The following is a 26088-nucleotide window of genomic DNA, read 5'->3' as shown; positions in this document are numbered from 1 at the left end:
TTCCTTCTTCCAGGAATGCTCTGCTCTTAGATATAAGCTTAATGTTCTCTGTCTTCAACCTTCTACTCAAATGTCATTATACCAATAAGACTTCCTGTCACACCTCAGTAGGGCAGTGACCTCATCTTACCTCTGGTGCTTTTCATTTCCTCTTACTCCACTGTATTTTACTCTGTGGCTGCTACCATTTACATGCATTCATTCATTGATTTACTCATCCACTTGTTCATTCATGTTGGGTGTCTTTCTCTTTGCTCTCTAGAATGTAAATTGAATAAGGATTTTGTCTGTTCTGTTCATTGTTATATTTCCCAAAGTTTGAAGAGTGATTGGCATAAAATAGATGTTCCAAAGTATTACCAAATGGCTGAAAGAGTAAAAATTAGCACGTGTAGATTATAATGAACATGAAGAGAACAGCTAATGTGCAGGGAGTACATATATGTAGAATGAGAAGAGCACAGGGCTTAAGTTTGGTCCCTGGGAAGGAAGAATGTTCAAAGGCTGAATAGGGGAAGAGAACCACGATCAGTAAGGCTGAGAGAGAGTAGCCTTAGAAAATAATGAAGATAGTGCCAGTGATAATTATAATAATCATAATAGATTATGTTGTATCAAATATTATGTGCAAAAGACTTCTATATCCATCATCATGTTTAATCCTTAAAAGAATGCTGTGAGGTAAAACTGAAAATATCTCCAATTTTACCAATGAAAAAACAGAAGTTTAGGGGGGTAAAATAATGTTTCCAAACCTAAAAATGACTATTGGGACAGAATCTTAACCCATACACTATTATCGAGAGAAAACAGTGTTGTGGAAAGCCAAAAAAAAAAAAAAAAAAATTGGTGACTTTCAAAAAGGAGATGGTGATAAACACTGTCAATGAGATTAAAACTAGCATCACTAGTCAGAATTAATGTGTCATTCTTAGAGAATTAAGTATAAACTTGGCCCATTCACTACATTTTCAAGAAATAAAAATTTCATGGACATATTATTCAATAGGTTTCCCTTCAGTGCAACAGATAATAAAGAGAGCTAGATTTTCAATTGAAAGTGATGTTTGTGAACTAAACGATCAAGACATTAGTAATAATAACCCCCTACTCACTACAGTGATTAAACCTAGCCCAAGATGGTGGTAATTTAAACTTGCCATTTGTTTGATGTTTCCTCAGGAGTTGAAGTTGATTTTCCAGTTCGTTTGTTTTTTTATCTAAGAGGCAAATAATACTTATTAGTTATTTATGATTTATCTGTAGCAGTGCCGTCTTAGGGATCACATGCCGTCTTAGGGGATACCCAGCTTAAACTTTCAGTAACAGAAAGTTGGATTCAACTTGTTAATAATTATTGTGATTGTCTCCTTTCTAGAGAATTTTTAACTGGATCTTCATTTTCCTTTTGACTTTTGGGATTTTTGCGGGGCGGGGAGAGGATTTCTTACTTTGTTAACACCTGAATTCTTGGTTATTTATTGCTTATTTAAACTACAAAAGTAAAGGCACCTGACTAACCCAGTTCATAGAGCATCCAACTCTTGATCTCACAGTTGTGAGTTCAAGCCCCACGATGGGGGTAGGGCCTACTTAAAATGAATTAAAATTAATTAAATTCATTAATTAATTAAAGTAACATTAGAATTCTTTAAAAAATAAAAGTAAAAGTAAGAACTGAAACTAAGAAAATAAACAATAAGTATAAAGTTATATAGAAGGCAAACTAATACTATTATTATTCATGATAATAATATTAATATGATGTTAGGCCAGTTCCACCTAATTAAAAGAGGCTCACATACGTATAAGCTAAATTAAGGAAGACCTGTGTTGTTTGTAGGAGACTCAGGAAAATAAAGTGCTATTTTGTTTTTAATTCTCCAACCTCAAATCCTACCCACCAGTTCCTAGTGAACTAGTTTAAAACTGAATTCCACACTATTTTTACATAGTCTCTTTCTGTCTCTTCTGCTTCAAATATCTTTACTTATTAACTATATTACCAAACCCCAGGCACCATACAAATAGACATTTGAATTAACTCCAGTATTGCCAGATTCATTGCTCAAACTATTTTTTCCTCCCTACCTGGAGGTGAATCACTTAATATGTGGTTACAATTCTTTCTGGAAAAGTTGCTTCTGTAAGATATACGAGTTATAGACCTTCTGAATTCTAGTATAACAACATGTGTCTTTTATCCTAACAAGAAAGTGATGATAACTTGGTTGGATGCACTATTCTTGAGTCATAATCTTTTACTAAAAACTGTGTATAGACACAATGACATGTCTTGCAGATTTTATTCTTTTTAATGGTTATTTATTTTTGAGAGAGAGTGAGCACAAGTTGGGGAGGGGCAGAGAGAGATAGAGACACAGAATCCAAAGCAGGCTCCAGGCTCTGAACTGTCAGCACAGAGCCCTATGCGGGGCTTGAACTCCCGAGCTGTGAGATCACGACCTGAGCCAAAGTTGGAGGCTTAACCAACTGGGCAATCCAGGTGCCCCTTGCAGATTTTAATAAGAGAAGATAAGAAGTTTGATATTAGTTTAATCTCCATTCTCACCTGCTCATTTTATATATCGATCATTTTATATTCTTTCTCTTTAAAAAAAAAAAAAAAAAAACTTGGAAATCTGAGATATCAGCAGGATGTGTCTAATTGTATGTCACTGTTTTCATTGTTTCAACCAAAGACCTGATGAGCTCTTTCGGTGTCCAGACTCAACATTTCCTTAGAATAGGACAATTTCCCTTAGTATTTATGCCTCATTTTTTGGTCACCGTTTCTCCATCTGTTCTTCGTTTTCCCCTTAAATATCGTTTACTTACAGGTTAAGTCCTCTGGATTTCCCCTAAAATCCCCAAGATTTTCCTTCATGAAGTAAACATCTTTGTGTGTGTGTATGTGTGTGCACGTGTGTGTGTGTGTCGTGATCTATTTGTTCCACTTGACAGCATAGGACATGTGTAGCCATACAACATTGTATCTTTGACTTAAGATGAAAGTGTAATTTTTTTATTTCAAAAATAATGCTTTCTTTCTTTTCTTTCCAAAAAGTCCTTTAAATTCTCTAATTCCCTTTCCTTAAAAACAGCTCTCTGGTTAGTGCTTTCCAGTTAAAATTCTCATTTGAGTTTTCCATTTCCAATTAAGTCAGACTTGGAAGAGTTTCTTAAGTTAAATATGCAATAGATAAAATTCAAGGATATCTGAGGTAGGAGAGAAAAAAAAATACATCTATATTTTTACTAACTTCCAAGTAGAATATATAATTTCCTTCAATTATGAATATAGGCCAAAAAGTTAGCTTTGCTAGAAATTCTTGTGTCTTTGTCAATAGTATAAATCATAGATATTTTCCTCTCATGTTACCATTTTAACGTATACTTGATATACGTTATTATTTCGAAATTAGCCTAATTACCTGCCAATAGGTCTTTGTATTTAATGCATTAATAGAGAAGAATATGTGTTACTGCATCACATATTAGTCTTTAAATAGATGTAAAATATATTTAAATGCCTTTTGCTGTTTAATACTATGAGTTTATGTGTAGAAATAGTCTTTCTGAGTAAGGATCCACAGGATACTCCACATTTCCAAAGGACGCTGTGCTACATGAAAATTTAAGAAACTTTGATTTAGAACCATATGCACAAAATAGCGGCTGATTCCTTTCGAGCTGTTTTTGCTAATTATTTTCTGGATTCAGATTTCTTTAGATGTCAGACCAAACTATTAAGAGTCTTTAAATTTTCAGCTACTCAGAAGTAGTGGAAAGCACAAGAGTCTTTGTTCTTACAGATCAACTGTGAACATACTGATAAATCATTCGTCCTATGTTGAGACCAGGAGCAAAGGGAATTCTTTTTCCTGAACCTGTAGAATTTTGAATTCTGATTAGTCTTTCCAGGCAACAATATGGGTCTAAAATAAAGTTGACTTTGTTTAGGTAAGATTATAACCTAAGCATTCATTTGTTCATCCATCTGTTCATTCATTCATTTATTCATTCGACAACTACTTGGTTTGTCTGTGTGTGTGTGAAAATTTCAAATTCTAAACAACTGGCATTTAATGAATTTTTAAACATAATTCTAAGTTGAAACTCCCTGATGTTGATTTGAGTTAGACTGAGTATATGAAAGAGATAAATTTAATATTTATAATCTTGAGTTTTAAAACATGTAGGTTTTGATACACTAGATAAAAAAATATTGATCTAAAAGAAAGATGAAACTAAAGAATTCAACAAATTTTATTGAAGGACTTTTAAAAAGGCCTCATGCATTTTCTATTATAGTGCCATCAACTGAGATACTTAAAAAGTGAATGAATCATAGAAATTTCATGTTACATTCTTTTTCATATAACAGAGATATTAAGAAACAGTCACAAGATAATTAACTAATTAAGCATAGATCGAATTTAGAAAGTGGATCCATTTAGTCTTAGTAATTTAGGATACACCAAATAATATTATATAAGTACATTTCTTTTACTCAATTTACACAACCCACTTTAATGCTTAATTTAAGGTAATGAATACTCTTAAAGTGGAATGAATGTTACTTCAGGATAAATTTCTCTCCTAGATACTTATATGTCAGTATTAATAGTTCAAAAGTATCTATTTTAGTGACAAAGAGACATATCTATATTTGGGTAGAATATTACCCTCTAGATTTGAAACTATATGCCTCAGATTGGTGCTGAATCACTTCAAGGTGAAGAATTTGGATAAATTTGAGAAAAGCAATCCATTTACAAGTTAATAGGTTCCTTATGTACTTGTCACTTTTAATGTTATGTAACACGAAAATGATTCAGTTAATAATGTAACTAATGTTATGGTAAGGTTGACAAAAAAAAAACCCCAGTGAACCAATATTCATTAATAAAGCTTAAACAAAAGAAAAAGCCAGAACAATCTTCAAGATATGCAATATAAAAAACATTTACCTGGCTCCAGAAGGAGCCTCTTTTAATTGCCTGTTCCACCTAGTTGTAGATTACTGGGTGAAATATGTCATTAAGTCACTTAAATTTATATTTCAAAAAGTGGCGGGTACCTGGGTGGCTTAGTTGTTTAAGCGTCCAGCAGTCATGATCTTGCGGTTCATGTGTTTGAGACCCTCGCTGGCTGTCTGCTGTCAGCACAAAGCCTCCGTACCCCTCTCTCTCTATTCCTCCTCTGCTTATTCTCTCCCTCTCTCTTTCTCTCAAAATCAAACATTTAAAAATTTTTAATTTTTTATGGTATTGTTTTTTATGTTATGTGTTGGTTGTTTATTAGTGATCTGAAGATCAATTTTTATGCATATATGTTTGTCTGGCTTTTATGTCTGTAGATTTTGCTTCAGCCCAAATAAGTGAAGCATAGTGTGATTTTCATCTACAGGATTATGGTCATGATATTTACATGCCTTAAACATGACAAATGGCAAATTAAAAAAAATTTTAAATTTATGTTTCTATCAAGACCATTTTTAGGTAATAGCTACTGAGTACCTACAGTGCTATATTTATTTATTTATTTTTTTTTTATTTTATCTTTTTTTAAAATTTTTTTAATGTTTTATTTATTTCTAGGAGAGAGAGACCGCGTGAGCAGGGGAGGGTCAGAGAGAGAGAGGGAGTCACAGACTGAAACAGGCTCCAGGCTCTGAGCTGGCAGTCAGCACAGAGCCCGATGCGGGGCTCGAACCCACGAACCGGGAGATCATGACCTAAGCGAAAGTCGGACGCTTAACCGACTAAGCCACCCAGGCGCCCCTGTATTTATTTCTTTTAATGTGGGGAAGTATGCTGTTCACTTGTGACATTGGAACCCCAAGAGGGAAGAGGAAGAGTTGCATCTTGAAGATACTGAATAAAGCAAAGGAGAGAGGTTGGAACAAAATAGATCGGTTTAAAAATGAAGCATGGAAAAGAGAGGGCAAGTGCATTGTCTGGATTTTCTAAAGGTTTCTGAGATCTAATGCCTTATATTTTAGACTTTTTAAAATTTCTGAGTACTTAATACATAGCAAAGTTGAATCAACTGATAATGTTCGAGCTGCAAGAGCAAAACACTGAGGGGTTATCATACCTTTCATTGTTTCTCACCCTCTGTGACTGGTTCCTTTGTTATCTGTGCTTCATTCAGTTCCTCATTGGAAAGCTTAGAATTGTGATTCCATGACGTCACCCATATCTGTCAGGCATCTCGCCATGTTACAAAAGAAGAATATTAGCCCCAAACATTCTAACATTTCTAAAAGAGCTATTTATTCTACACTTTTCAGCTCCCAATATATTTGCTACTTGTTAAGGAATGTAAAATGTTGCAGAATAGTAAATTCTTGTTAATACTTAATGAAAATTACCAAACAATTCTACAGTATATTTTTACAGTTAATAGTGGATTCTAACTCTGCTGGTCCATCATAGACAATGTGAGGCAGAAACACTACCATTGGGATTTGGCAAGTACTTAGAAAATTTTCAGAGCAATTAAAACTTGGTGAGCATCTGATGTGATGTTGCAAACACTTGTTTCTCGTTTTTCTGAGTATTTCACATCTTATTTATTATGGTGGTGGATTTATAACGAATTAGTAAACATATTTCAGTTTGTTGAGAGACGTGGGAATGTGCCAAGAATGACAAACACCTTTTTGAGGATGTGGACTGTTTCAGCTTCATTTTCCTAATTTCTCAGAGTCTAATACAGCACCAGACGACGCAGCCAATAAATATTTGTTGATTGATGTTATGAGTGAATTATTGAATCCAAGTAGTTATAAGCCACGGTATTATTTTAAGAAAGGGAATTGTCCAAGGGATTAATATTTTGGAAAATTTATCTTCGCCATAGTGGAGGGGAAGACTTGAAGGTCATCAAAACCTGTATTTTCTTGTTATTAGAATAGTTTGTATTTTATATTAATACCTTTTATAAAACCTTTGTGTTCCCCTTTTGCTTCACTAAGGCTTCAGTTCCTTTTTTTTTTTTTTTTTTTAATTTTTTGGCATTTATTCAGTTTTGAGAGACAGAGAATGAGTGGGGAAGGGCCAGAAAGAGAGGGAGACACAGAACCTGAAGCAGGCTGAGCCATCAGCACAAAGCCTGATGCGGGGCTTGAGCCCACAAACTGAGATCATGACCTGAGCTGAAGTCGGATGCTCAACTGACTGAGCCACCCAGGCGCCCCCTAAGGCTTCAGTTCTATTAGCTGGTTAAGCATAAAACCTTTTGCCCCACACCTTCCTTTCTCTCAATCTGCCTCTCTCGTATTTTTTTTTCCTTTTAAGAACATTTAAAAATGTACATTTTCCTAACTTTGTATTGATCTTTGATGAACTTTGATACATACATTTAATGCCCACTGTTTGCCTTTTTCCCTGTACCCCATCATCTTATCCCATAGTAGATTGATTCCTGAGGAAGGACTCTGTGAGCACAGCCTTTCCTAACTTCTTGCATTTTTGTAACTACCTTTTCCAAATGAATTCAGATGAACTGAATAGTTTCCCAGGAAAATGCAGTTTATACAAACTGACTCCATTATTGATACAAAAACCAAGCTAATTTTTACTCAATAAATAGGAAATGTTGCTGAATAACTATCCGATAAAAGAAGAGCAGTCACTGATGGGTTCCACAGGACAATTTTGAACGTTCAAAGATCAAATGATTTCAGTGCTACTTACTTTTCCCCCCACGTGTAGAAAACGGATCAATCACATTTCGGATTCTTTAGGAAGCAGATAAAAGTAGATGATTGGAAAAGATTTACTGGAAAATGACATTTTCAAAGTAAAAGGAAGCAAGCAGGATTGAGAAAGGGAAGCTATGGGACCATGATGCAGAACTGACACAAATCCCTGCCGGTGTAAAGGGGGCTCGCAGGGAAATTATCCACTCGAGGTGTCCCAGGTTGTGTGGAAAGAACTAGACTCTTGTCTAGCCTACTTGTGCAGTCATGATCCTGGGCTCCGAAACTGAGGATGAACCTGAAGGGGGAGGCGGACAGCTGCGGGCTGTTAATGGACCACATTCTCTACAGGTAGGCAGTAAGCCTTCTCTTGAAGAAAGATCCGAGTGGCACATCTCCCTGTCTCCCAAAGGAAGAGAGAACCCATATGCTTTTTTATGAAGCAAGCCCGGTATTCATACCAAAATTTGATGAAGACAGCGTAATAAAGGTTATAAATCAATCTCACTTCTGAACATGGACAGAAAAAAATCTAAATAAAAATATTAGTCTTACTAAAAATGTTACATGTTTGACCACATGGGATTTATTTTAGGAAAGCAGAATGTTTCAATAGTAAGAAATTCATTAATTTCATTTACCATATTTTTAAGAGTAAGGGGAGCAATTATGTAATTATCTCCATAGAAGTGGAAAAGGCCTTCGGCAAATTCAACACCCATCTTTGACAATAAATAATAAATAAAACAATTCAAAATGACTTCTTGACATGATGTATGGCATAAACAAATAGGTAGATATATAGACTGAAAGGTACATAAGTGGCAATACCAAGTGTAATTTGTGATAGTCAGGAAAATTGCTCTAACTGCTTACAAAAACTATTTGGCCCAGAAATTGCATTCCTAGGTATGTATTAGCAGACATGGACAAAAATGTGCATAGGAGCAATATTCTTAGCCACAAATAGAAACTGGAAATCACACAAATGCTATTATCGAGAAGAAAATGTTAAATAAGTTGTGCTGTGTTCATAAGTGAAAACATTATGCAGAATTGAAATTACAAAAGTGATTACTACTAACAATATTGATGTATTTCAAAGAGCTGATGTTGCACAAAGAAAGCTAGTCGTAAACAGTACATTCTTTCTGATTCATCTATAGAAAGTGAAAAAGTATGCACAAGTGATCTATAGTGATAACACTTAGATCTGCCATCACAAAATATAATGACTAGGGCTGCCTGAGTGGCTCGGGCAGGTAAGCATCCGACTCTTGGTTTCAGCTCAGGTCATGGTCTCACGGATGATCTCACCATCTGTGGGTTCAGGCTCCACGCCAGGCTCTGCACTGGCAGTGGGGAGCCTGCTTGGGATTCCTTCTCTCTGCCCCTCCCCTACTTGCACTCTGTCTCCCAAAATAAATAACTATATATATGTATATATATATATGATGGGTGCACGGTGACAAGAGGAAGATTCTGGATGTGTAGTCACCCTTCCAGATTTTTATCTGTGTTGTATCACACAGGTGCCTACACATATATCAAGCTGCACATTAACATTTGTGCATTTTAATGAATGTATCTTATACTGCAGTAAGTTGAAAATGAATAATTATTGCAATGCATCACAATAAATTAAATAAAATAATGGAAGAATCCATGGGCCCATAATGATATGCAATAATAAAAAGGAGAAGGGGAAATATTTTTACATACGGAGGAATACAACTTAGTAAATGTGATGACAGATTAAGAAAGCTCCCAGTTTTCAAACACCATGAAATCGTTGGTGCAGGCATGTAATTACCACTTAGTAACAGGCAATTTTTTAACAGTATTTTTGTTTTATTACTACTTTTCTTAACGGATTAGGAGAAGTCGTGAGCCTTCCCTCTGGGACATGTATAAACGCCGATATGTGCCTGCCTGGCTGGCTGCTCAGAGGCCCCACAGACTTCTACATTGGGGGCATTTAAGATCAAACTGTCCCCAATGTCTAGTGGTCTCTGACCAGCTGGGCATCAAGCAGTTAATGGTAAAGGCAGCATATAATTTATTGTTGAATTTAGAATACATTTTAGAGTAAGAGGAAACTCTAAGACAATTAAAATGACATAATTCTAAAACTAGTTATTTATTGACCAATAAATTATTATTATATTTGTGGCCTTATAAAACAGTTCCATTTAAAAGTTGTTTTACAAAGATGAATTCCTCATAAGAGATAAAATTCAAGATGTCCATGTATTTGCAAAACTAAAAATTCACAATGATTTACTGAATATTAAAACTCATAAACAGAATATTTATTCTTGGAATATTTTCACATATTTTATCAGTTGTTTTACCTTCTCTATCTAATACTAGGATACTTCTTCTGAAATATGAATGCATTTGGGGTGCCTGGTCGCTCAGTCGGTTAAGCGTCCAACTCTTGGTTTCTGCTAAGGTCAGGATCTCACGGTGGTGGGCTCAAGCCCTACATCGGGCTCTACCCCTGCTAATAGCATGGACCCTGCCTGGGATTCTCTCTCTCCTTCTCTCTCTGCCCCTCCCCCACTTGCACACATTCTCTCTCTCTAAAAATAAACTTTGAAATATGAATACTTTTTGGTATGGATGTATTATATTTATTTTTTTCATAAAATTTCCTGAAATATTTTTCAAAGTTGAATTTTATAGTTAATAAACTTAAAATCACTGACAGCTTTTGAAACCTAAAGAAATCTGGAATGAAATTATATTGAATTCGGAACCCACTTGAAATGGCATCTGTCACTTAAACATACAGCTAATATAGGAACTTATTTACTTACCTTGTTTTGTTTTCCCTTATGTCTGCCTTAGAAAAAAACCTAAAGTTTTAGTTAATAAAAGATTATTCAGTTTTGATTAATGAAATTTTTCTTTTTGTAATAAATACATAGTTAAATTTTTAATTAGTGTAATATTTAAAGTGAAAAGTAATGAAGTATGTATTGACCCCACTTGAATATATAATGCTATCTCAGTAGTGTTGCTCTTTTTGCATTTATAATCACATTTTAAAATTAGTATGTACTGTATCAGCTGATTGCATACATTTTAAATAACCTTTTAAATAGACAACTACATCTCGTTAATCTTTATACAGTGTTTCTTATAAAACAAATAGGTATTCTAAAGTCTTTTTTATTTTTATTTAAAAAAATTTTTTTTAATGTTTTATTTATTTCTAGGAGAGAGAGAGAGAGAGAGAGACAGCATGAGCAGGGAAGGGTGAGAGAGAGAGGGAGTCACAGACTGAAACAGGCTCCAGGCTCTGAGCTGGCAGTCAGCACAGAGCCCGATGCGGGGCTCGAACCCACGAACTGCGAGATCATGACCTAAGCGAATGTCGGACGCTTAACCGACTAAGCCACCCAGGCGCCCCTCTAAAGTCTTTTTTAGTGTTTATTCACTTTTGAGAGAGAAAGAACGTGAGCAGGGGAGGGGCAGAGAGAGAGGGAGACAGAGAATCTGCAGCAGCTCCAGGCTCCCAGCTGTCAGCACAGATCAGCACAGTGCTCCACATGGGGCTCGAACTAATGAACTGTGAGATCATGGCCTGAACTGAAGTCAGATGCTTAACTGACTGAGCCACCCAGTCAACCCAAAACAAACAGATTTTCTAAATGGCTGGATAAATTAGAAGCATACAGGTTTAATTATTCCCATATACATATTATACTTCTATTTAAAAGTAGTATAATTAAAGTTTCACATGAGTTTTGACTTGCTTTTGATCCTTTTGTATTTTCCTTCATATTCTGTAGCATATTTTAATATGACATGTGTCATCATTTTTTCTGCCATGCTTGTCCTTATATAGCTATTTTCATACATGCCTCTATCACTTTGTGCCCGGAAGAAGAAATATGAAACCAAAAATTGTAAAGCAGTGTGGTGTAGTGTAATACATATAGGTGGACCTGGGTTCATATACTAGGTCTTCCACTTATTCACTGAGGAATCACATCTGTAAAGGTGAATAATAAATAGTGAGGGTTAATGTACCTAACATGTTGACTAAATAGTGCCTATTCTATTATTTTTGTCACTACCATTCCTAGAGTAAAATCCAAAGGAAATTGTGCATAAACACACTGGTGACCTGATTCATTAGGAAACATGTTTATTTCTGATAAAATGGTGTTGTTAGCGATGGAGCACCTAATGGCATCTGGAAATATACAATGAAATATACAATAAAGTGATAGGTGAAAACAGAAAGCATGAGGCCAACCTTCTTAAGTTCTATTAACACCTTTAATCAGAGGCTTGATTTTAGGAATTCAGTAGATAAACAAATATAGAAAAAAAGAAAAAAGATTGAAGAACTAAAAGACTTTTGTTACAGAATAAAAGCTTGGGTTTAAAACAAATCATTGACTATTTTTCAGTGTATTTCTTGATTATTTAGGGAGTCCACACCTCCAGAAGACAAAAGCAAAGACTGTCAGTCAGAAACTAAGTTGGAAGCAAGGAAGATTTTTATCAAGTAAAGAGTTCCCATGGCCGCTTATTTTAAGATTTCATAAAATGTCGTAATTCAGATTAAACAAATATAATAATAATGTGTCATTATATTGAAAAGCTGTTTGTTTCTCTAATTTTCTCTTGACTCTTGGCAGAAAAAAAAAGCCACCTCTGTCCTGCAGAAGCAGCCTGGCAAAAGATTTATGAACTTTGTTCAGCATTGCTATAGCATCCCATTTGAAATTCACAGGCCTGAACACATGAATAAGTATTCATCACCTCCGCTTTCTTCTTTTTTCTAGGTGCCTCCCATACTCCTTGATAAGCAGTTCTCTGAATTCACTCCAGACATTACACCAATCATTTTGGCGGCCCATACAAATAATTATGAGATCATAAAGCTTTTAGTTCAGAAAGGAGTCTCGGTGCCCAGACCCCATGAGGTCCGCTGTAACTGTGTGGAATGCGTCTCCAGCTCTGATGTGGACAGCCTCCGCCATTCCCGCTCAAGGCTCAACATCTACAAGGCCTTGGCGAGCCCCTCTCTCATCGCACTGTCAAGCGAAGACCCTTTTCTCACAGCCTTCCAGTTAAGCTGGGAGCTTCAGGAACTGAGCAAGGTGGAAAACGAATTCAAGTCGGAGTATGAGGAACTGTCCCGACAGTGCAAACAGTTTGCTAAGGACCTATTGGATCAGACAAGGAGTTCCAGAGAACTGGAAATCATTCTGAATTACAGAGATGACAGTAGTCTCATAGAAGAACAAAGTGGAAATGATCTCGCAAGACTAAAATTGGCTATAAAGTACCGTCAAAAAGAGGTGAGTGTTGGCCAGACTTTTTTTTTTTAAATCAAAATGCTGTAGGACTTAGTAACAGTGAAGTAAAACGGGTGCTCTAAAATTTAGTTCGGGTTTTAGGGCACTTTCTTTTTTCTTTTTCTTTTATTTTTTTATAGTTTATTTATTTTTGAGACAGAGCATGAGTGGGGAGGGGCAGAGAGAGGGAGACACAGAATCTGAAACAGGCTCCAGGCTTTTGGCTGTCCGCACAGAACCTGATGCGGGGCTTGAACCACGAATCGTGAGATCATGACCTGAGTGGAAGTCGGACGCTTAACCGACTGAGCCACCCAGGCGCCCCTAGAGCACTTCCTACTTAACTGTAAGTGGATGATATTTATTGTTCACCAGGTTAATACTTATGAAACACATTGAAGAATGGCAAGAAACAGCTTAATAACTGGTGATGGTATTTGGTATATGTATTAAAATGTACACATTTACTGTGGCATCATGGCAAAACTAATGAATTTTAGAATCTCCTCACTAAAAGTTCTGGTTCTGCCATTTATAAGTCTTGTTAGTTTAGAAGGCCTTCTTACCTTCAGATCTCTTTGAGATTTGGTTTTCTCGTTTGCTTAATGGACTTAAAATTTATAATATTTAATTATATATATTTATTTATACATAAAATATTTTCCTCCAAGGTTTTTAGGAAGGATAAAATGTGGGGAAGTGTGTGAAGGCTCTTAGTAGATTATAAGTACTTATATTATTAAAATACAGTATTAGAAGTTATTAATAAAAGAAAAGTCCTTATTCCAACAGCAGATGAAATAGTTAAGACTTTTCTCGTATCTGGCTTAGTTCCTTGATTTGACGGGGATGAGAAGGTAAAGAAGTTTATAGCAGAAGAGTTATAAATTTCTCATGAAATTTCCATGGACTTGAATATTAAGTAAAGAAAACTCAGATCTATTATACTCATCACCGAGCATAATTGTTTTTGTTTCTAACTGAGTTAAATGAGTTCTCAAAAACCTATTTACTGCTATCTTTAGAAAATGTTGGTTCTCTGTTCATGCTTGAATTCTAGCAATTATCTATTCTAGAAGAATAGTTGGAGAAAACTATATGATGTAAGATAAAACGAAAAAGAGTCTTCTGAATAAAAAAATGTATTCAATTTCTTTTGAAGTTAACTCTGATTATCCCACATTACTCTTGGCTGCTTTATCTCTTGCTACTTACTAAATATTTAAAGTTCAAGCTACCTGAATTTGCTTCCTTGAATTTTTCCTGTAGTTCTTTGGCTTGTTATCATGGGAGCCTGAAACTAACTAAAATGATCTTTTTCCCTATCAACGATGGAAATAACTTCTTTGGTGTGCAGTCCCTCTGATTCCAAAATCACAAACCCTAGTTTGAGACAGCCAGCAGTAGCCAAATAATTTTGTTTTTCGGTTCTTATGTTTAGGACTCAGGGACCTGATATTTTAAAGGAACTAGAATAGCTTTAATATACAACTATAAGAAATTGATGAAGAACTTTTAAAGATTTGAAGGTACTAAATATGACACGTAAAAGTAACAGCATGTATTAGAACTGATAAAATGAGGCGAGATATTGAGGTGGACTCAGGAATTTAGGCCAGGTCTTCTCAAAAGCTATTATTAACGCAATATTATGCTTTTCTTTCTTTAGTTTTCTTTGCGTAGGGGTATTTAAGGGATTGGCACAGTAATTACAAAGGTCTTCTCCCGTGATATATCTGTTCAGTGTTGATGCTATCCTGTGGATGCTGGGAGAAATGAAATTCCCAGGATGTGAAATCCATGGAATGAAGGAAGAATGTAGTAGCAGCAGCTGGCTGTGCTCACCTGTTGCATTTTTGTTCCCTCTGCAATTAGTGAAACATCTTAGCTCTGTTTTTTGCCTTCACTGATTTTGGTCCTGATATCATAACTGATTTAGTTTTGTCTTTAGCCACAATGATTTTGTGAAAGCCCTAGAATAAAATACTTTTAGAGTCTTTTACCAGACTCATAATGAAATACTACATGACATTTCATCAAATGAAGCTGCCAAATTCCTGTCAAAAGGTTGTCCGAGACACAAAATTTTAATACGAATTTCTAACATATTAACATATAAGTATATTTTTACTCACAAATCATTTTATGCATTCTATTCATTCATTCATTTCTTCATTCATGAACTCTTTGAACATATTTTTAAAAGTGTATTTATTTATTTTGAGAGAGCGAGAGAGTATGCACATGTGTGCACATGAGTGGAAGAAAGGCAAAGAGAAGAAAGAGAGATTCCCAACCAGGCTTTACTTTATGCTATCAGCACAGAACCTGAAGCAGGGTCAGTCTCATGAACCAGATCACAACCTATGGCCTGAACCTAAATTAAGAGTTGGACGCTTAATGGACTGAGCCACCCACGTGCCCCTGAACATATATTTATTTTATAGAACACGTGGCAGGCAATGCTCAGGGTACTTAGGACTCCATTGTGATGTGGCTCTGCCTAGAGCTTCTAGTCTGTTACAGAGAGACAGTAAAATGTTCAATATAGTTCTTAGTTTTGCTTCTGAACCACTGAAGTATTCATTGCTACTAAACATGTTTTCTTTGCCTCTGCTCTTTTGTATATTTCAGAAATATACAACGCATGCTTAACTTCAAAGCCTATTGAACAAAAAGCCACAAATTGAGTCCTTACAGGTGTCAGAAGCAAAGCTCTAGAAAGTGTTTGATCATTTCTAAGACTGCTTTCAAGTTGCTTGTACCTTTTGCTACTATGAAGTTGTGCAATTGGAGGCTGAGCAACCCTGATGATACAACAGGATGAAGGGTGGCTAAAAATTCGTAACCATGTAACAAGAAAATAAGAATTAGTAATATCTTTTAAAAGATACATTTTTTAAAAAACTGCATTTGCATTTTCTCTTTTCCTCTTTCCAAATTACAATGGGGAAAAAAATCAAAACAAAAGTCTTACAGAGTTGTTCTAGAGTATCTTCCCTTCAGTATCAAAGAGCACATTTCTCTTGGGTTGAACAGTTTTTCCAAAGTAAAGTAACACTGGATGACTAGTAGCATTCTAAAATCAAGAATAAGGTTTTACTTTCATAGAAACTCTTGGAAATCATAGGTTGTGTTTTATTAAACATATTCCTTAATTATCCAGAAATTATTGACTTCAGAACATTTAAGGTAAGATTTTCTATTAAGATTGTGTGTCTTTGGTGAAACTCTGCTTTGGCATAAGTGTCTTGCCTTGTGTCTTTTTACCACAAATTTTCTTAGTTTTAGTCTAAAAATGTTTGAGGTTTGCCCTTGGCCTGTCTCTTATGATTTTGGAATGCCTTCTTATTGATCTTCACATGGCTAAGTTCTACTCACTTTTTCAAGCTCATTTCAGGTCCCCTCTCCCACAGGGAGATTCCTTTAAGCAGTCCCCATCCATAGAGCCTCTGGGGTAAGGCCCTCATTCCACACATTCTATTTTGCATTGTATTGTTACATTTCTCTCTTCTCCTCCAGGTGTGCCAGGAACATATCTGTCCTATTTACCAGTCATATTTCAGTACTGACAGATAGAAAGTGTTCAATATGAATGCACCTGAATCAAGTTTCAGAATCTCTTAATTCTGCAAGCTTCCCTGCATATTTCTTTGTCTGACTAAATTGCAATGTTACCTAATTACCTAATAACAGCCTTCTTATGAATTCAAATATTAAAACAATTCATGCTGCTGGGACTTGATTGCAGACTTATTCCGGTATTTCTGTAATAGCAGCCAAAAAGAAAGGCCTGCATGAATTGCATATCATGAATATTTTTATAGGCATAGAGAGGGTTTTATAGTTTCTGTTAATACTGGAGTAATGATGTTATAGTTGTATTGACCATATAATAGTAGAATAAACATAATCTAGTCGCTCGCAATTCAAAATCGATGTATGTTAAGAACTGGGTTAAGTTGTGTCAGCCGAGAAAAGAAGCAGAACTGAACTAAAATAAAAGGATTGATTTGAGGTCTCAGAATTGCAATCTGGGAGCACAGATTTGAGTAACAACCCAAATTGCGTCTTAGGGAACTAAGGAACAAAAGTCAGGGGTTTTTAAAGACAAGAAAGAGTGCTTGTGAAAGTTGTTTGATAGGTGCTGATGGCAGAGAACTAATCTTGACTAAATATAATTGGTTGCCAAGGCCATCAGTAAGCAAAAGTCCATTATGATAGTGAGTTTCAGATTTCTCCTATAGAGTCCTTGGAATATTCGTGCTTTGGCGCAGTTCAAACGTTAACAGTTCTACCCTGGTGAGGACATGCATAAAGCCTACCTCTTTAATGGCCTCCCAGGTCCCTTGTAAAACCTATTGACATAAATGACTCTATTTCATTTCACCTTTTACAGTTGTTAGCATGGTTTATTATACTTAAACCTCCAAAACAAACCTATAAAGTGTGATTTTTTTCCTGTAAGGAATCTGAGTGGGGAATGACGTGCAATGTTAACACTGTTAAGTGTTGGGGTTCGGATGCAAATCCAGATCTTAACTATACAAGCTGCTCTAACCGTCACACATCATTGCCTCCACCTGGATGTCATCCTCATGAACGTGTGGCACAGCTGATCTAAGTGGAGCTCCTGGCCTAGTTCAGTGGAGCGCGTGAGTTTATTTCATGACTCAGTTTCTTCATAATTTAGCCATGCATTTCAACATTAAGGTTTTGGGTTTTTTCCTGTGTTTTTTGCATTGTGATTAATGCACTTGATTTCTTCAGAGAGGGCAGACCCTCCTTTTCCTATCTTCCTTAACCCACTTTTACTTTCTTCAAATAATAATCTCTTTAGTCTCAATCTGAGGAGAAAGCAGGGAAGGTCCCCTTCACGAGGGCTAGAAGCCAGAACTCCATTTCAGTGTTAACTTCTCAAAATGAATAGTGTCAAAGGAAGCTAGAAAAAACCAGAGCCAAGCACCCACCCCACAGAACTGATTCTCTTCCTGTGTTTTAGATAAAGGTGAGGCATGATTGAAGACATGTCTTCAACAGGGAACTAGTCCCTTGGTTCCTGGTATAATTTTCGCAGATACAGAATTTATGGCAGTTAAAATCACTTATATGTTGTCATTGTTCTTGCCTAATATTTGTAAGATCAGCATATGTGTGTGGAGAGCTCGATGCATCCCTTACATATTTTCACAGCAAAGACCTTGCCTAGTTTCAGTTACACATGATTGAACACATTGTGAAGTAACTAGTCCAAATTAAAGAAGCCTACATGATGAATAATAATAGAAAGCAGTGAAATACATTATTTTGTGTGAAGGCATTACAATTCAATCTCTTTATAGCTCTTTCAAATTAAAGTGAAAAAAATAATCTCTACATAGTCAACAGCATATTTTGTTTTCAATTCAGTTTTCCCTTTTGTGAAGGTACGCAACAGCTTTGCAACATTAACTTTAAAGTCTGGTACTAACCTGGGTTCTGTCTTAGAAATTAACTAATAGAGTTGTTAAAGAATCAGGAGAAAAATCAGCATTTGAAAGGTCCTTCTTACCTTTTGTTTATCTTGTCATGGACCAGTGAGAGAAATGTGGAGAGATTCACGTCAGCCAGATGCATCTGTAGCATGGTGAACTCATGATTCCAGAATCAAAGCTCTTTAAAGCCCTTAAGACTTATTGTTTTATGCTTCTTGATTTATTCAAAACTCCTTGATGTGGAATCAAAAACCAAACCTGCTGTCAGAAAGGAGACCCTAGGGGTAGATCTGGGGACAAGGGAACCACAGAGGATAGGGCCCTAACACAACCAGGGGAGCCCCTGGGTGGGAGATGAAGGGGATGAGGGGAGGGCATGGGAAGAGGGTTGGGCACAAAAGCGATTCTTTTTTTTTAATTTTTGTATAATTTTTTTAAAATTTATTTCTGAGAGAGAGAGAGAGGCAGCGTGAGCAGGGGAGGGTCAGAGAGAGGGAGACACAGAATCCGAAGCAGGCTCCAGGCTCTGAGCTGGCTGTCAGCACAGAGCCCGATGCGGAGCTCGAACCCACAAACCGTGAGATCATGACCTGAGCCAAAGTCGGACGCTTAACCGACTGAGCCACCCAGGCGCCCCAAACAACTCTTAAATACAGAGAACAAACTGAGGGTTGATGGGGGTGAGGGAGCAGGGCGGGGGAAGGGAGAAAATGGTGATGGGCATTGAAGAGGGCACTTGTTGGAATGAATACTGGGTATTGTATGTAAGTGATGAATCATGGGAATCTACCCCAGAAGCCAAGAGCACACTATATAAACTGTATGTTAGCTAACGTGACAATAATTACATATATGTAATTTATTGTCAATATATCAAGTTATATATATGTGTATATATATATATACACACACATATATGTGTGTATATATTATATATATATATACACGTGTGTATATATATATATATATATACACGTGTGTATATATATACACACACATATGTGTGTGTATATATATACACACGTGTATATATATATATGTTTAAGAAAGAGATTCATGTAAAAAGCAAAAACAAGTGAGGGTTGGGCAATGAGAAGAGAAGTTAAAAAATAAATGGAGCAGAAACAAAGGAAATTTGTATTCTTAAAAATACCTGCAGCCAGACTTAACTCTATATCATAAGTTTTGTTATTCTATAAACTCTTTAATGGTAAGTTTATAATGCCAAAAGTGTTTTAATTCAAATTTTATTTGAAAAGAAGCAATAAATGACTGCTTAAAACTGGGACTTGCTATGGATTTCATATTAAAATGAATAAAACATACTACTCATGCTCTCTGTCTACCTGAACTCTACATGGGAAGCCCTTTCTGGAGATCCATCGTCAGATGACATTTTGTGCTTGTGGTAGCAGTTGAGGAAAAATAGCACTCTAAGTATGTACTTCTTTTTTTTTTAATTTTTTTAATGTTTTTTATTTATTTTTGAGAGTCAGAGAGAGACAGCACCAGTAGGGGAGGGTCAGAGAGAAAGGGAGACACAATCTGAAGCAGGATCCAGGGTCTGAGCTGTCAGCACAGAGCCCGATGCGGGGCTCGAACCCACGAACTGTGAGATCATGACCTGAGCCGCAGTCGGATGCTCAACCGACTGAGCCACCCAGGTGCCCCTCTAAGTATGTACTTCTTATTTGGAAACTACCAACTCTCAAGGATGCACCACTACCCATCTCCATCAAAGAAATCACAGAAAAATCAATGATAATGTTGCTTCCCAGCTTTTGTATCAAAACCCTGGGGTGGCGCTGGCAAACAATGGTGGTCTCCTCTTGATCCAGTAGACTTTGATGGCTGGTTTGCAGCCATGCAAAGCTTTGCTTTAGCTACAAACTAGGCAGAGGAGCTCATCAATTATTATTATTATTATTAACTATTGTTTTTCCTCCTATTTCACTCTTGTTCGAGTGTGTGGTGTCTAAAATATTCCTTTCATAACTTCCTTGTGCCTGTAAGTTCCACATCAAAGTATGGATGTTTGGAGGGAAAAACATCTCATCCTAGAGGGACACTGTCTCATGGACATCAAATAACTATTACGGAAGAATGCGAGAGTCCTGCTAGGGAGAAAACTGAGAGAAGGCACTGCATACGATGTTCTCCTTCATAATTGAGATTTTCCTACTGAGATAACTTCGAGACTCATTTATATAAGTAAATATGAAAATGCCTTTGCCATGGTTTGGTTTACTTACTTAGCACATACTTGTTTATTTGAATTCAGTTTGATTTTATTTGTCCCTCTCCTTTTTCCTCTTCTCTGTTTTTGAACTGTTTCGAAAACATTTGTGTCCTTCAGGTGTCTTCTCAAATACCACTTTCTCTGGGAAGGCTTCCCTTAATCTATCTTTGAGTCACAAATAATTATTGCTTTCTCTTGTTATGGCAGCTTTATTGTGCATGTTGACTTGCTTCTTACTTGTTTGCACTTGTTTGCACTTGTTTGCACTTGTTTGCACATTTCTCCAATTGAGCTCCTTGCCTTAGTCTTACTTCCTCCAATACAATGCTTGCAGCACCGGTAAAGGTGTTTTGTTCTGCTTTGTTTGTACTTTGTTTTTCTTCCTATTTTTCAACATAACGCAGTCCAGAGTTTAGCATACGTCCTGGTATATACCCATGAAAGGGTAGCTATCTTATTATTATTATTATTATTACTATTACTTGTCACTATTTTTGTTTATCCCCTCAGATACCCCCAATATGAAAGACCAAACGCATACAAGAAAATGCTATGGAAGATTCTGTTGTATACTATGCAGCACAAAGTGTTGGCTTCATCATTAAACACTTTAATATCTGTAATGAACAGTCATCTAAGCTTCCTGGCTTGCATTACACTTTTACATGTCAAAGATAAGTTTATCCTTTTACAGTCTATTGGTATAGTCAGTACACTGACCCATTTATATTAAACCATACACTCTCATGAAAAATGTATAATGCATAATTTTTCTTCAAACTCTTAAGTTTGTCCATATTCTAATGCTTCCATTATAGGCTTTCGAAAGTAACTCATAGTGTATATGGGTTTGATTTGAATTTGTTCTTCTGACTCGTATTTTTACATGTATGTTAGGCACTGGTACCGCTGTACTGTGGTGCCTCAGAGTCAGGAACCGAATCAGAGCAGCACTCATTAAAAGAGTGAGGCATTCAGTAGGATTTGAATGCATAAAGCTACAGTGAGTGCTACAAATAATTATGAGACTTGTATGAGTGATAAAAAGCAGGATTCCTCCAGCCTAATTTTCTCTCCCACTGTTCTCCAGAGCACATTCACCTACCGATCTAGGCCCCGACCTCCCTGTTCCCCATGTATATGCGCTCACGTGCTGTTGCTAAGCAGAGAGGACATGGTACACAGACTCCCCCGGGCCTCCGCCCAGCGCCCCAGTCGGGACCAAACATTCTTGGGCCCGCCTCTGTGTCCTCAGGACCAAACATTCTTGGGCCTGCTTCTGTGTCCTGGCTGAAGCAAATGCCTGTTCAGGACTCGTCAGCCTGGCTGACAGAACTATGACAAGTCATTAGGCATTTAATTTGACACTAGGTTTCTAGAGCTTGGAATTCAAAGCCCCATGGGTTTTGATTCTTTTTTACAACTAAGTAAATGATATGAAAGCACTTTCTCCTAATTCATATCTGAAAATGATTGGGTTTTGTCCCACAGTTAAATACAAAATTGTGTATGTCCAAAACATTGTATAAATGTATCCTTTTAACTGCATTCATTAGAAAGTGATAGATGAATGTCTTATGAAACATATAATAGCTAATATTAACTTTAAGTTAGATATAAAGCATAGCTTTTATTTGATACTGCTTTAAATAAGTACAAAAAGGAAAGGGTTAAGCAATTTATTTTCAGAGAGGTATATTCTTCTATTCACCTGACAAAAATGCAACTATTCTCAGGTTAGCAACACTTTCCAATGTACTTTCATTTGCCACAGATATAAACTAAAAACACAAATTGAATGGTAATATCTTTGAAAAGTCCACGGTGTATCAGACACCTTCTCTCAGTATTCAAATGAATTACTCTTCTGCAAAACTGGTCTCTCTGTCTCCATGATGATTGACAAGCAAGGGTAGCAATAAGATCACCTATTTTCCATTAGTCAGATGCGATCTGTTAAATGGAAATCCATTTCTTTTGTTTCTTTTGCAAAAGATTCACATTTACATCTGAAGATTATTTTTCCTGGGTCATAATTACTATTCACATTTTCTCTGTCTGCCATCACTAAGCAAAATTAAGAGTTACCAGTTTTTGAATTTACCCATTTAATGGCTTATTCCAACCCACATTATTTCCTGGAAAATTACAAAAACCCAGTAGATTGTCTTGGAAATCTATAAACAGAAACACTCTTCACAAGAAACGCTGTTCTGATGGTTTTGAGATATAAACTCCTGCTTAAGATTCCTTGTATATTATGCATCAGAGAGGAAACTTTTTACCTTATCCTTACCCTTGCTTGGACCATATGAGGAATAGTCACAGTTTTTGTAAATGGAGGTTATTTTTGTTTGTTTGAGTTCTTGGAAACAGAAATTTACAGTAAAACCCTCTGAGATTGCTAATGCCTATGCTGTAATTTGGTGATTCATGATTCTGAAGCTGTGTTAAGTTTACAGATTGCTTCTAGGTAATATAGAACTGGTACAATCACACAAAATTATGTTCTTGTGCCTTCTGTCACTTTCCATTTCCTTTCTTCCTTCAGCTTTAGGAGCACACAGTGGCTTGCCCTCTGCAGCCACAGCAAAAAATTTAAGCCTTCTTCCTCCATGGTTTTCTTTTTACCTTCATCTTGACTCATGCTACCTGGCTGTCTGCTTCCTGATTGTTCGTAAAAAGGCCTGCTTTCCCTTTGACCACAGTACCGCTTCAGTTTTAAATGATAGACACTTCTGTTTTTCTCCATGGCATTCTCTAAGCTCAGGAACTTTTGCCAGGAGGCTCTGGGACATGCCGCCTGGAAGCTCTTTTACCACATTCTCCTCTTTACCTGCTGGGGGGAGGCTAGAATCTTGTTGGCAGTAAACCCAAGAAGAAGCACGTGGGGCGGGGGTGAGGGGCTTTGGCCAAGTGATGTTTTCTCCCACCAGGTGCCATTAATTCCACAAATGCTTACTGAGTTTCTATTCTGTGCCAAAACCAAGGTGACAGCAAGCCCTAGGCCAAGTTTAGAGTTCTTCTAGAAGTTTCCTAAAACCTGGAATTTTACTTTTCTTAGATAATAAAATAAAGTCCATGCGTATGCACTGCAGTACTTAACCATGCAGCAAACACTGACTATGAACGAAAAATATCACTGTAGCCAGATCTCACTAACACTTTATATGTTACCTCTTTCCCTCATTTTCACCCATCCCTCCCTTTCTTCCTTCCTTATTTGCTCATCACGTACTCATTGAAGAGAGCCTTTACTATTTGCTACTCCCTGATGGTGCTGAAATCAAAGACAAAAGTCTTCCCCTCAGAATAACTATCAGATTATTAGGTAGGGATGGAAGACAAATGAACGACTGTTACAGTGTGGGTCACAGAAGCTGCCATCCTAAAGCCCTGGATATTGGGTCCTAACTCTGCCGAATGCTTCCTGGAAAACGAAGCACCTTAACTGAGTTTCAGTGGAAAGATAGGAGCCACCCAAGCAAAGAAAAAAGCATTGCAGATCTGCAAAAGCATTGCAGATCTTGGAGGCAAGAAAGAGACCAGAGCAAAGAGAGTGTCTCCCTTGTCCTCTGTCCTCCTTGTGACCCCATGGCCTCTCTCCAGCCTTTCCTTCTGCCTGGTGTGTGTGGGTGGCTTCTTTTATCATGTCTCAGCTCTTATCATCACCTTCTCAGGGAAGACTTCCAGAACATGCAATCTAATTACTCCTCCCCACCCCCACCCCCCCACACACACCCTTAGTTGTTTTCTTTCATATCACAATGTTATTACCTTCTTGGTAACAAAATCTGAAATCATTTTGTTTATTTGTCTGTTTAATTATTTTTTATCTGCCTCCCTCCCCTGTCTACGTATCATCTTTTCTGACTTGATTATCACTGGAAGCCCAGTGCTTGGAACAGAGGAGTGCTGAGTAAAAGGATCCCAAGTCAGGGGTGTAATAGAAGTGGAGATGAGAGGAAAAAAAACAAACATTGGATCCCAAAGGCATATGAATTTTATAAAATCTTGGATATTTAATTGTAATTTAACTATATAAATCAATATTACCTTTATTACTTTCTCAAACTCTTATTATCCAAAGATGAACCCATTATCTTTCTCTTTAAGCCTAGTCCTTTTTTTTTTTAATATTTTTATTTATTTCTAGGAAAGAGAGAGAGACAGCGTGAGCAGGGGAGGGTCAGAGAGAGAGGGAGACACAGACTCCGAAATAGGCTCCAGGCTGTGAGCTGGCAGTCAGCACAGAGCCTGATGCGGGGCTCGAACCCACGAACCGCGAGATCATGACCCAAGCGAAAGTCGGACGCTCAACCGACTAAGCCACCCAGGCGCCCCAAGCCTAGTCCTTCTTCTGTCATCTCTGTTAAGTAGGAGGCACTCCCAGTTAGTCATGTTAAAAATCTGAGTCGTCCTTGATTATTTTATATCCATTATCTCCAAAGCTTGATGTGGTAGATGAAAGATGGCTGCAAATTGAGGTGCCTTCTAATTATCCTTCTCTCAGCTCAGAGCCTGCCTTGGCTACTTGTCTGACCAACAGAATGCAACAGAAGTGACTTTTTATAACTCCCAAGGCTCAATTGTCATAGGCCTTGCAGCTTCTACGTAGGCTCTGTGGGAAACCTGAGATGCTATGTAAGAAGTCAGTCCTAAGGCCACCACACTGAAGAGGCAATGAGTAGTCATGTAGTCATGCTTATTGATAGTCATACTGGAGCCCAGCCTTCCAACCCTTCATTGCAATGACAAGACTTGTAAGAAAAGTCAACTTTGACACCCCCCCCGCCCCCGGCCATACCCACATGCACACCAGACCATTTTCTAGCTAAGTCCTGCTGAGTAACTTCTGTTGATACCATGTGGAAGAGAAGAATCAACCAACTCAGCCCTGTGCAAATTCCCATTCTACTGTTATGGATTGTATGTTTGCGTCCCCTCAAAAAATTTCATGTGTAAAAACCCAACTCCAATGTGATGGTATTGGGTGGGGGGGACCTTGGCAGGTGATTAGGCATGAAGGGAGACCCCACAGGAATGGGATCAGTGCCTTTATAAAAGTAGCTCCAGAGAACTCCCTGGTCCTCTTTCCACTGTGAGAGAATACAGCAAGAAGATGAGGTCTCACCAGACACCGTATCTGTGGTACATTAGACTTCTCATCTTTCAGAACTATGAGAAATAAATATTTCTTATTTAAGCCATCCAGTCTGTGCTACAGAATAACTTGATCATTGTTGAGCAGAAAGCAACAAAGCCTTGTGTGTAATTTTTGTTTTCTACCCCTTGTGTTTATGGCACTGGTAAATGCCATACAGAAGGACAAAAGAAATAGTA

General features: G+C 37.0%; 1 protein-coding gene across 6 annotated transcripts in view; it reads left to right on the top strand.

Moving 5' to 3' along the window:
* Positions 1–26088, top strand: part of TRPC4 (transient receptor potential cation channel subfamily C member 4) — a 137711-nt gene that overhangs the window by 21348 nt on the left and 90275 nt on the right. For 5 of the 6 annotated variants that reach the window (XM_077752661.1, XM_077752660.1, XM_077752659.1 and 2 more), the window contains exon 2: positions 12517–13035. The exons of the other annotated variant lie outside the window; for it this stretch is intronic. In XM_077752661.1, coding sequence (XP_077608787.1) covers positions 12517–13035 — 519 coding nt within the window. The remainder of the gene's footprint in view (positions 1–12516; positions 13036–26088) is intronic. 6 annotated transcript variants of the gene reach the window in all.

This window comes from Crocuta crocuta, unplaced genomic scaffold, assembly GCF_008692635.1.
Source record: "Crocuta crocuta isolate KB4526 unplaced genomic scaffold, BGI_CrCroc_1.0 scaffold190, whole genome shotgun sequence".
Taxonomy (NCBI): domain Eukaryota; kingdom Metazoa; phylum Chordata; class Mammalia; order Carnivora; family Hyaenidae; genus Crocuta; species Crocuta crocuta.
The sequence above is the reverse complement of the archived record's forward strand: the minus strand, read 5'-3'. Positions and strand labels throughout refer to the sequence as shown.